This window comes from Dunckerocampus dactyliophorus, chromosome 5 (assembly GCF_027744805.1).
Source record: "Dunckerocampus dactyliophorus isolate RoL2022-P2 chromosome 5, RoL_Ddac_1.1, whole genome shotgun sequence".
NCBI classification, from domain to species: Eukaryota; Metazoa; Chordata; class Actinopteri; order Syngnathiformes; family Syngnathidae; genus Dunckerocampus; species Dunckerocampus dactyliophorus.
The window spans coordinates 13,658,271-13,670,867 of NC_072823.1; the positions used below are offsets into that span (position 1 = coordinate 13,658,271).

Here is a 12,597-nt window from a genome sequence, read left to right on the forward strand (position 1 = left end):
GCTGCAACGAGAGTGGGCCACTGAGCATGCGCAGCAGTCCCAGCGGCACAAACAAAAGTGGTAAATGGAACGTGAGTTCAATGTTTTTTGCTCTTTTATTCCACAGTGTTAATAAATAAATAAATATCATATTCATTGCATGTGTCACATATTAGAAATGTTTTTAAAGCGTATACTTACTTGATGTCCGTTGAAGTACAACGGTGTCAATGTGGCTAGCAGGCTATAGCTACCTACCTAGCTTATAGCTTCCATGGCGTTTGTGTGGTCTTCATAAGAGAACATTCTGGTCGTTTCTGCCTTTCTCAGTGGGAGTCACAGCGCACCGAGGCTCCAGAGAGAGAGCGCCGGATGGAAGCAGTGCTGAAAAACTTATCGAGCACGGTCGAGCTGCTGGCGGTGGCGGCGCGGAGCGGTGACGTCCATCACTGGGACGGACGCACTCTGTCCCGGGCATTTCATTGGGCCTGCTACTGCGAGCACCTTTTCTCCAGGTTTCACCAAAACCCCCAAATAAGAGGGGTTATGGAAACGCAATTACAGCATACGAATAACAGTTTGCGGGCTGTCTTCAGTGACTACTCTGATCTGTCCTTTTTGGACCTGTCTCAATGCCAGCACTTGCTACTAAGAGAGCTCCTAAAAAACACTAAACTCCCTCTCTCCATCATTAAGATACTCTTTGACACAAAAGCACCAGCAAACATTCAACCAGGAGACTATCCAGACATCACAGGTCTTTGCAGTCACATCATTCAGAGAAAATCTGCTTGCAAAATCTTGAGTCCTCTCTCGGACCAGTCAGCTGTTGGTGCTGATGCTCAGGTGCAGGCGACAATGTTGATGAAGAGCTTGGGCGCCTTCCTGGGTTGTGGTGGAGAAACTTGCTGGGCGCAGCGTTTTCTTGACTCTGTTCTCCAGGGATGCAAAGAAGCAGAACATTTGTGTCTGGTCCTTGCTGCTGCTTTGCTGACAGAAGGAAACGCACATGCACAGACTGCCTCAGTGGATTTTCTCCTGGACTGGATCCAGCAAACACACGGCTTGCTGCAACACATGTGCTTTACATTGCCTTCTTCTCTTGTTAAAGACCTCGCTAAAGGACATGTTAAATTTAGAGACGCCTACTGTGCTGTTCTTAAAAAGGAGGCCAGCGATATGGAGTACTGCATTGATGATGGCGAGTGGGTGCAAAGCAGCGCAAATCCCAAAGTGTCTTTTCAGGAAGTGACTGACCGCTTTGTGACCTTGCTTGAGGCATGCCCAGCCTGGAGGAGCACTGTAGAAGAAGAGCTGAATGAATTGAAAATATCTGATGGAGACTTTGATGTCAGAGGACTGAGTGTATGGGGAGACCTATTAGCAGAAATACACAAACGACAGTCACATGTAGATGGATAATGTTCTTCACATCTTATACATATCCATTCATAAGTGGTAAAAAATTAACATCTTAAGGCCTTTCTATGTCAGCCTTGATATTTCCCCTGCAAAATCATTAACAATATTCTGAGTTAGTTCCAAAGAATGGAAAAATAAACCGCCGTTTTAAAAAGTGTTTCGTCTGTCTGGAAATAAGAGGAATTATTTATTTGCTGTATCACATATAGTGCCACGCCATGAGGCACACCTGCACAATCAAATGAGATCTAATACAAGAGCTACTGTATATGCAAAATTCTGCCTTTACAAAGACAATGTAGTTTTGATGGCCACTGTTGGAGTATTCTTTTACCAATGCGATTCATATTGCGGTTGTAATTTGCAGCGGTGTAAAACTGCACTGCAACATACTGTTTCTATCCTGCCCCTTTCTTGTGGCTGATGAAGGTAACCAAACATCACAAACACCTTTTTGTATGATGCTGCACGGTTCTACACACTGCTGAAAATGACAGCAGAACCGAAAATTCCTTTAAAATAATAAGAGGTCACATGGCCCAAAAAGTGTCTTTTTCCATTTTGATAAATGAATGACTGTTTTTGTTTGTTTATTGTCATGGCACACTGGACATCTTTATTGTTGGACAAATAATGGGTTATTCTACAGCAGGGGTCACCAACGTGGTGCCCGTGGGCACCAGGTACCCCCTCACAACCACATGAGGTGCCCACAAGCCTGCTTTTCAGTTCATAATATGAGAACACTAGAAGGAAAAGTATTCTGAAACATAAAATGTGAGTTGTGGATACCAGCATGTTGTGAATGTTTTGGTAAAACAAGCATATTTATTTGATCTGTTTGGGTTGAAATATGGTATGAAAATCATTTCTACAAAAATGAGTAGCTTGTGGCCATTTTCATTTTCTAAAAGTAGCTCTCGCAAGAAAAAATGTTGGTGACCCCTGTTCTACAGCATTATGTTTTTTAAAGAGTTTCTAATCATTTTGACACACACAGTGCCAAATCCATCCATCTTCTATGCCCCTTATCCTCACTAGGGTTGCGGGTATGCTGGAGCCTATCCCAGCTGACTTTGGGCGAGAGGTGGGTTACAACCTGGACTAGTCACCAGTCTATCGCAGGGCACATATAAAAACAATAATTCACTCTCACATTCATAACTATGCCAATTAACCTAACATGCATGTTTTTGGAATGTGGGAGGAAACCCACGCACGGGAAGAACATGCAAACTCCACACAGAGATGCCCAACGGAGACCCGAACCCCGACTGTGTGGCCCATAGTACCAAATCACATAATATAAAATGTGATTAGTGAAAACTATTCAGAACCACCTCTGTTGTAAATCATTGCAAACTATAACCACAATGATAAACATTAAATCAAGGGTGGCTCTGTTGTCTTAACCCGCTCTGCATGTCATGCACTCAATCAACATTTGAAGATGTATCCATTCAAACAAGCACACGTTCACTATGTTTACATGTAAACATTGTACGTGCTGTGTATCAGATCGTATCACTTGCAGAATTTTTACTGTCAACAGAAAGTTTCTTTCTTCCTGTGCCAGGAGTGAATTCAATGTACCCATACGCTTTACATACACTGTCAATAAATAACAAACTCCAACCACAATAATTAACATTAGGGATGCTCAGATCGATCGGCCACCGATCAGTATCGGCCGATTTCCGTAAAAAACACACGATCGGCATATGCACTATATATGGCAGATAACTGCCTTTCAAAGCCGATTACAAACAATGATCAGCGTGCGGCAGCAAGCCTTACATGTGTGCCGTGTCACGCGTTGTTGCCAACACCCGTACTCAGCCGACAAGGGACACACTTTGTCCCGTATTGCTGCTAGAATCAAAACTAGTCTGTAAAACCTCAATGGCTTCAGCTTGCCACAGGCTCGCCAATCGATGCCAGCGTCTTTGATCACTCCCTTATCAAACCTATTGGCTGTTCGACTTTTCTTGCATCTTTGTTTACATGCTTTGCCTAGCTGTCACTGGCAGCAGTTAGCTAGCTTGCTAGCTAGAGTTATCCGCCTAGCTTCTCGTCTTCGGAATCCCAATGTGACTTTTTACCCACAGTGACATTTTGTTTTTAACAATGCAGTTAGTTCGGAGCTCGTTTTTGTCCCACGAGGAAGCTACAAATGTATATTACTTTCATGGGGTACGTACTAACTTTTTCAAGTGTCACTGAACAATTTAGCTCTCTTGTTGTCATTATACTAATTATGTTTTGTCATCAAAGCACTATTTGTGTGTTGTTGCTTGATGAATACTGTATAAACACATAGTGTGTCCAGCCTTATGATGGTGATACTATCACAGTGGTCTCCAATCTCGCCAACTGATTTTGAGTATCTCACCCGAGGGTCAAAGAATATTTGCATCAACTCTCAGCAGTGTTTTATAATAACTGTTGAATTCAGACTGTGTGCCTTTATAGAATGACCACAATATTATTTTATTCTGTTAATTTTGTTATCTTGAACTAAAAAAAAATAATTTCCCATGTATTAACATCCAAAACATGCATCAAACTAAATTCCGGTTTGTGTCAAATAGTTTCACACAAATAAAGGCAAAAAAAAGGACAATCCGCCCTAAAGTTTATTTTTTAATAATTGCCTATTTGCCAGGTGCCCTTGCAATTGTATAACGGCGGCCCTGGCCAATAGCACTCATAAATAAATTGAACAACCTGATCGGAGCATCCCTAATAAACATAGTGTTAAATGAATACGCCTATCTGTCCATTAAAATTTAGCATTAGTGTCTTTCGAAAGGCAGAATTTGAACCGGTGAGTATGCAATGCTGTAATCTTTGTGACATTGATTTAATTGCAGAACGAGTAGGGCAGCATAGATTGCAGCATCACATGCTTCAGTGTAATCAATCATCATGTGACCATGTCTAGTGATCCACAGAGCAGTAGTTTACACATCGTAAATGAGCCTCTAGATGTATGATATCATTGTTCTTTCTCACCGCCCACAGACAAAGGTCTGGTTTGTTTTGAAACAATTTTTGCATCTCTTGATTTATGACATCCTGATTGAAAACGGTGTCATACTGACCTGTATTGATGGAAAACAAGGCTGTAGCCTGCATGTGGCATTAGAATTTCCATTTGTTTTCCGGTCGCCCAAATTCACCAAACCTGCAGGATTTTTGGTCTATGCCAGTCAGGTGACCCAAATACCAAATCACACATGGCCGCCACTGTGGCTTGGGATCAATTAGCCACATCCTGCAGGCTGCACAATAACTGGTGTTTGGCACACAGCAGATTAGGACCCCGCCTCCATGTGCATGCAAACACCAACATGGCCACGGCTCGTTTAACACGCCGTGAAAGCAATTCACGCTGTGACAGACAAGGGTCACCGAGTAACGACTTGTGTGTACACAACCAATTTATTTCCAGGGCGGGAACAACATATGTGTGTGACAAGAGGGGAAGCAGCCACGACGGAAGGATGAAAGGATCCCACCTGCTCTCGTCTTATTGAAAACTGAATGTATTGATTTACTAAAACCACTTCATAATAGTAATTAGACAATGTTTCTAAGCAAGGCGTTAACATTTAGCCTTTGGGACTAAACAATGACAGACATTCTTTTTGTGGGGTGGGGTGCATGTCACTTTTTCCACACCCTGACACATACGATGAACAGGAAAGCAGCACTGGTGATGATTAATGCTGTCTGCCCCCAAATGACAAGCTCATCTGAAAAGCATCACGCCCTATTTAGAGCCTTGATTTGTATACGAATTTACATTTTAGTCATGTTAAGTAACATACATTGGTTGCCATCTTTCTAATCCATCACTATGTGGAGACATAATAGCTTCCCTCTGAAACCCGTGTTGTGTTGTGTTTTGTTAATTTCAGTTATATTTCATACAGTATATATTATTCTATGTTTCGTTGGCCGAGTGGTTAGCATATTGGTCAAACAGACAGGAGATTGGGTTTGAATCTCCACTTGGGCATCTCTGTGTGAAGTTTGCGTGCCTGGGTTTTCTCCGGTTTCCTCCCACATTCCAAAAACACGCATGTTAGGTTAATTGTCGGTTCTTAATTGTCCACAGGTATGAATGTGAGCATGAATGAGTGTTTGTCTATATGTGCCCTGCGATTGGCTGGCGATCATTCCAGGGTGTACCCCGCCTCTTGCCCGAAGTCAGCTCTGATAGGCTCCAGCATACCTCCGTGGCCCTAATGAGGATAAGTGGCATACAAAATGGATGGATAGTCTATGTTTATCGTAGAAACCTGTGCCAAATCATAAAATAGTGAAAATATTTAAAATATCTCAAACGCCCCCTAGTGGTAGATTTCAGTACTTCTCTCAAAAATGTGATGTTTTTAGACTTTTGCCATTTAATTTTGTTAGTTTTAGCTGAACTAAAAACAAATTGAAGAGACATGTTTTTCAATGGTGCGTGACTAATTATTTATTTTAACAAGAATGAAGTAAATTGTGTATCTTGTATCATAATCTGTGTTATTTCAAAGACGCCGTGGTGGCAGATACAGTACATGCCATCCAATGAAAAACACATATCCCTATTTTTTTCTTAATTCTTAATATTTTTTGTAGCTAAAAAAATATATATAAATAGGAGATACATGTTTTTAATGCGTTTTTAACATAAATAAAGTATAGTAAATAATAATCTGCGTAATCTCAAAATCCCCCCCACTGCAGTATTTCGCATAGACTGTGGTGCTACTCACCCCCCAAGAGGTACAAAGTGGCTCAGTATTACAAAAGACGTATTAGTTTGTGGTTATTATTGTGGTTATTGTTTGCAGTGGTGTATTGTACATTTAGTGCATTTATCTTTTGATTCCACCTAATGAAGTGTTCTGTAAGTGAGGGTCCTCCTAATCCACTGTTGTATTGTTTGTGCCTGTGTGCGTTTGTGTGTGTGTGTGTGTGGGGCAACATGGCGAGGGGCGTATGTTGTTCTGTGCCTTCTAAAGGGTGTTGAAGGATAGCATTCATTAAAAGTCTGATCCAGCTCCCATCTGGTGGTTTCAATAGTGGCGGGGTGGTAATTGTGGGAGAGGGGGCGGAGGGTCTGTCAGAGCTCTCCCTTGGCACGTGCCTTAAGCCGCTCCAGCGTGGCCCTTGTCTGGCCCCAGCAGTGACGGATCACAGAAGCGGCGTTGAAAGAGGAGGGTCGGGGGTGAGTGCGGACAGGGGTCCACGCTTCACACCTGTGTCCCACTCCTGGGTTGCATTCAGAGAGGGTTTATTTTTGTCTTTTTTATTGACTCATCTGGTTGTGCAACTACATATAAATATCCAATCTGAGCTTTGTCACTGGTATGGGATGCATGTTTCTATTCATCATATGCAGGGAATCACGATCAGAAATATATGATTGGAGTCTATTTAGATCAGGTAGAATATGCACCCATGTAGCTATAGAGTGGACTAAAACTGTACGGCATGGAACCAGTTTACATTTTTTTATTGATTTATTGACTATCAAAAAAACCAACATATTTTTATGGTAACCGGTGCTGGTTACCATAAAGTTTATTTCTAAAGACAAAAGTTAGGGTTTTTTAAACATACTACAGTGGTACCTTCGTTTTTGTGATTCATTCATTCTAAAAGGTCTGATGAAAACTGAAATGTATGAAACCAAAGCAATTTTTCCAATGGGAAATAATGTACACCAATTAATACGTTTCAGACAACCAAAAATATGAACAAAAATACATTTTACAGAGAGTAATTCTAGTTTTACATGCATGGAGCAATGATAAATAATTATAAATGAACATTTACCATCTCTTTTACCTTTGTTATTATTAACATCTTACTTACTTACTACAACTTATAGCGGTAACAGACTACTTTGTGTAACATTCTCATTTGAGTTTGCCAAAAGAATGTGCCTTACAAGATGCTAAAATATTGTGTAAACTAAGTATCGCAACATTTGGGGATGTAAGGCGAAAGTGGCTCAACAAAGCCAGGCTTTGTGCTCAACAAAACCTGAATTCGCCAAGCAAAGTTAAACAGTACCACGGCGGTGGTTATCAACTTACTTTGTCAAGTCCGGTTCTCGGCTTTGTGCTCAGTGCACGTTCACACAATAGGGGGCGTTTGACGTCATATTCATCTACTTCCGCTCAAAAATGTAGCCATCCCGGTTGGTGTAGTTTACAAAAATGAGCGTTATTATGGTTCGGTATGAGTAGTTGAAAAAGATTATTGCCAAAAGCAACACTGACACAGCCAGGGCCGCTGGCAGAATAATGCTGAGCATGTAAATGTGAAAGTTAACACTGATTATACTAACTATACCCTACTAGTCTTTACATTTCTAAACCCTCAACATTGCGCAACTTTGACATTTTAACCTTTATCCATTTAAAAATATATATAAATTGAGGCAACAACAGTCTTTTTTCATCTTTGAAATATTTCTATCATATTTTACTGCTAAAGAATGTTATGCCTCGCGGTGGCCACTAGCTGGCACTGTTGATGTGTTTTGTGGCGACTTTATTTTCGTGACAAGCTTTTGCTTTTTGTTAGAATAAAGAAGTGTTTTGTTGCAGGTGATTGATGCCTCAGAGTGCTTATTCATCCATCAATATTGCAAGAAGCCTAACAGGCTGAAGGACTGCTGGTTATGAGTTTAGCCAAATTTACCATGGTGATACAGCTGTTTTAAAAGAGAGCTACCTTCGTTGAACAGGTATACAGGTATACTTCGTTATGCAGCTTCGCAGTATACACCCTTGGTTTTGCGTGTCATCCAAGATGGATGAATAAACAACCAACGCTGGGAGTAGCCATGGTGAGCTATGGCATTGCAGCTGTGAATGATAATACATGTAGAGTCATCCTTGGTTTATCGCAGTTAACTGGTTCCAGACCCGACCGCGGTAAGTGAATATGACTTTTTAAACACTTTTTTACCATTATTAGCCCCTATAGTCACTTTTACACTCCTATTGTTCTTTGTGTACACCACATTGCTAACACGCAAGCTACGGGATCACCGCAGGGACATAAGAGACGGCCATGGTTCCAGAGCATGCTAGCGAGCTAACTAGTTAGCCTTTAATTTATTTATTCTGAAGTTAAAGGAAGAAAGACAATGTAAGAAGCCCAAAACGTACCACTTCCACACAGAATGGGAGAACTTCTTTTCACTGTTTCATGTCGGACGTGCCATGGCTGGCTGCATGCAGTATGACGGTAATGTAATGAAATGTCATGTCTCATCAATGTTTTTTGTGTCAGTATTGACACCTAGTGGCCAGAATACTGCATATAACTTGTATTTCAATATTTTAGACTAATAATGGGCCATGGTCAACCACGAAACAGCAATAATTTATTCATTTATTTATTTTTATTTAATGTGATAAAGTGAGGGAGTGATATTCGAACCGTGATGTAACGAGGGACGACCAATGTGTTTCAGCACCTTCGTGTGTTTGTTCCTTAGAACAACGGCATGAACGGAGTGAGCCCTTTTGTTAGTCATACAGTCTCTTTGTCTTGGCATGTGGAGGCGGGGGCCGGTAGCACACACACAGAATGCAGAAGAGTGTAACAAAGCAGAAATTAATTTAGTAGATTGCAATATTTAAAAAATATCGATTTTTTCATTGCACTTTTCTTAAAAGTAATATTCTAATCTCGTCTCGTTTTTGTAGACCCAATCTCGTGTATCGTCTCATGAACCGAGTGTCTCGTGACACCCCTAGCGCAGAGTGTATAATCTTGTCAAAATCTTATCAGCCTCTCTCTCCTTTGTCTGTGTGTGAGATAGCAATGTGACAACGTCGACAGAAGCTGTCGCCATCATGTGATATGGGGGAGGGGAACTGGATCAACTTGTGACAGATGAGCTCATGTAGACACTACAGGATAAAAGTCAGTTCTGTGTAGGAAGAAGGGAAAAGAACATGGGATGGAGTGAAGGGGAAAAAGACTAATAAGCGGGTCTAAAAATATAACTCTCTTAGATACATCTTGTAAAACTCCCTGCTGCATTATGGGTATCCAGTTGGTGTCTATAAATGTTTCAGTGGGATCAGAAAGCAAGCACTGATGGCGTAAGCACTGCATGTAATAAAAAAAAATCTCTTTCTGGTTAAAATAAACATCATTAGGGAGAAGGGAGTTTGGAAACAAACTTGCATCTTTTAGCACGTGAATGTGTAACATAAGACGCTTTATTGGGGGATTGATTTGGCCGCCAAGCAGCCATTACTGTTTTATTAATGGCTGGAGGTGGAAGGTGGCGTACAATTCAATTGCCCTGCGGTGGTGTAACACCCTGTCTGATAGGGTCATAAAACACCAATTATTCCAGTACTACATTTGGAATTTGGGCTTCTAATTACAGCCAGTGACTTGATGTTGGATTATTAGTAAATGAATGGCTAGCAAGTGTGGAGAGAGGGGATAGGTTGCAATTTGGCAAGGAGAGCACGAGCAGGAGCATAATTGCATGCGGGAAGGGTCCCAGGAGAGGAGTGCAAGCCCGTCATCAAACATTCATTCTGCTGGGGCCTCATCCCATTACGGTCCCTCAGGAGCCAAAGTGCACCTGCCCCACAGACTGTCTGCTCCCTCCTCTCACTCCTCTTTCGCCTCAACACCAGCAACAAGAGCATGGTGCTTCACAAACATCTCAGACGGGTGAATCCAGGCATCTATGAATGAAAATCTCACCTCCAGGCTTAGCCCAATTACAGCGCACCTTACTGAACAAGCCTGTCACTGGTGCAACAGCAGTGACCACTCTGGCTGGTGTTGCAGGTGGGAAAACACGTTCCGCATGACTTCTGACACAATTGGGTTTTCTGTCAAATTAACATGTGCACCGAGGAGGCGGTCGGTGGTGAGTGGTGATGGTTTTAACTCTCCTCCTCCTCCTCCTCCTCAGCCGAGGAGGCGATCCAAGGAGGAAGTGAGATTTATTGGAATTGCCTGCATGCATGGAGCTGCTCCTTGTGATCAGACAAAACACGAACACGATCTCAGCTAGCCATCCTGTCCGAACCCTTCCACCAATACAAACATCATGACTGTGAAGCTTAAGAAAAAAATAGAAGGCAAATGTTGCACGAGTGAGGACGAGTCAACCAAGCTAACGAGTATAAACTACTTCTTCCTTCACTATCGTTTTTATCTTGTTTATAATATCAGTCCCAGGCTGTGTCGTACTTTAAAACTTTTCTATCAGCAAATGATCGCCATATACAGTATATAAAATAATAAAGTCATTCATTAATGCAGAAGCATTTTCATGCTAGTCAAAGATCCCCTGTACCGTCTGAGCACTCTGCTGTTTTTAAGGATCTACTGAAAATAAATCTAGTCAAAGATCCTCTATCTGACAGGAATGTTCTGCTGTTTTTATAGAACTACTGCAAAAATGCTAGTTAAGGATCCTCTAATTAACAGGAACGCTCTGGGTTTTTTTAGGTTTCTCCTGCAAAAACGCGTGTCAGAGTTCCTCTATATGACATGGGAGCACTGCTGGGTGTAGAGATCTGCTGCAAAAAACAATTGTCGCTCACAAATTTCGAACTAAACTCATGGGCCTCTCTGATGCTATTCACGTGTTGCATATGCTTATAAGCGGCGAGTTGAATATCCTCTCGTTATGATGTAGCATGTCAATAATACTAAGCATGTTGTTAAATGAATACCACTCTGACAACGTCAATCAAAAGTGATATTATTATTATACTGATATTATTGCTACGCCGCATCAAAACAAGGTATGATGTGAGGCATTTTGTGCAAAGTGATGTTAAATGTTCATTCTTCCCTTTCATTCATTATTTATATGTATTTATATGCATTTCAAATTGTTTTCAGCAAGTAAAGCTATAGTTGTTCTATTTTAAAAGTGGTTTGTGTCAACATTTTGGGGTGTCTGGAGCACATTAATTGGACTTGCATTATTTGATTGAGTCGTTTGAGGCATTAATGACGTTAACCAAGGTAAACATAGCGATAGAGACGCTGCAGTTAATGGTTCACTAGACGCTAGTATGACACTGGACAATCATAGCAGAAGAACCATTCTTCTCGCGCAAACATGCAGCTATCGATTTACATTCTCATTATTTCCCATTTTGCCTAATGATCTATCTAATGGCAATTAAGTAAGAATTGTGAACAATTGCACTCTTTTGTTTTTTCATTATAATGTAAATGATGATTTGTTTTTGCAAATGTGATTGCAGTAGAATTGCCGTCAGGTATCAGACTGCTTACTGTCTCTGTCCAACAAAATGAGGAAATTATGGCTGCAACATGACCTCCTCCTTGTTGCCAACTAAATGTAAACTTTTATTGATAGGCTTTATTTTGTGTAATCCACCACTGCACTCAGCGGGTATTGATTTGTCTCCCGTGACTTGATTTAATTTTGGAGCTGGTCAATAGCGGGAAAGTGCTGCATGTAGTTCGTTTGACCTCAGAGGTGTGGAGAAGGACACGCTGAGGTGTGGAACACTTTACTGCATGTCCACACACACAAACGCATAGGATTGAATACCTTTATCATGATTGCAATTCATTTAACTGTCAAATACAATAACATTATGTTAGCAGCTCTCTTAAATTCATAGAATAATAGTAATAAAAGAAAATATATATACTCTACATAGCACATTTGATCATCTAGTTGCAAATGGGGGAAGACGTTTAAAACACATTTTTCGAATGATATGTAACTATATAGATTTGTAATCTTTTTTTCTCCAATAAACACTGATGCTTGGCTGACATTATGTATACAGTATACCCTGCTTTTCATGGGGGCTCCGTTCTGGGACCACCAGCGAATGGGTTCAGTATGAGCATGAGGCTATACTGAACACTAATGACACAGTCACCGCATAACATTAAGATCACATAACATCCTGTGCATGGAGCTCGTGATAACATGCAGTAAGCCTGCACACTTGAACTTTACGTGCCTCGATAGGTGTTGCTGTTTTGATTAGAAAAAAATGGGCTCAGCAGTTTAATATACAAAAATATGTTGTCTTAAGTAACACATCTGACAACTATTTAGTGCATGACCACTATGATAATCATGACAAATGAAATTTTGTCCTATAATTTCAAATTTCAAACCATGTTGTTTCCACATAAGAT

General features: G+C 40.9%; 2 protein-coding genes across 2 annotated transcripts in view; one reads left to right on the forward strand and one right to left on the reverse strand.

Moving 5' to 3' along the window:
- Positions 1–432, reverse strand: part of LOC129181915 (growth arrest-specific protein 2) — a 28,538-nt gene extending 28,106 nt beyond the window's left edge. The window contains exon 1 of the mRNA XM_054777688.1: positions 238–432. The gene's annotated coding sequence lies outside the window, so the exon portion shown is untranslated. The remainder of the gene's footprint in view (positions 1–237) is intronic.
- On the forward strand, positions 19–2,781 carry fancf (FA complementation group F). The gene is made up of 2 exons (XM_054777686.1): positions 19–71; positions 310–2,781. Exons 1-2 carry the CDS (start codon positions 27–29, stop codon positions 1,399–1,401), a joined length of 1,137 nt encoding a protein of 378 aa, XP_054633661.1. The 5' UTR covers positions 19–26; the 3' UTR covers positions 1,402–2,781.
- The last annotated feature ends 9,816 nt before the right edge of the window (positions 2,782–12,597 follow it).

Coding starts and splice junctions, on each gene's coding strand:
- fancf (XM_054777686.1), top strand. CDS start 27: ATGCGCAGCAGTCCCAGCGGCACAAACAAAAGTGGTAAATGGAAC. Junction 72..309: donor ACAAAAGTGGTAAATGGAAC/GTGAGTTCAATG, acceptor TGCCTTTCTCAG/TGGGAGTCACAGCGCACCGA.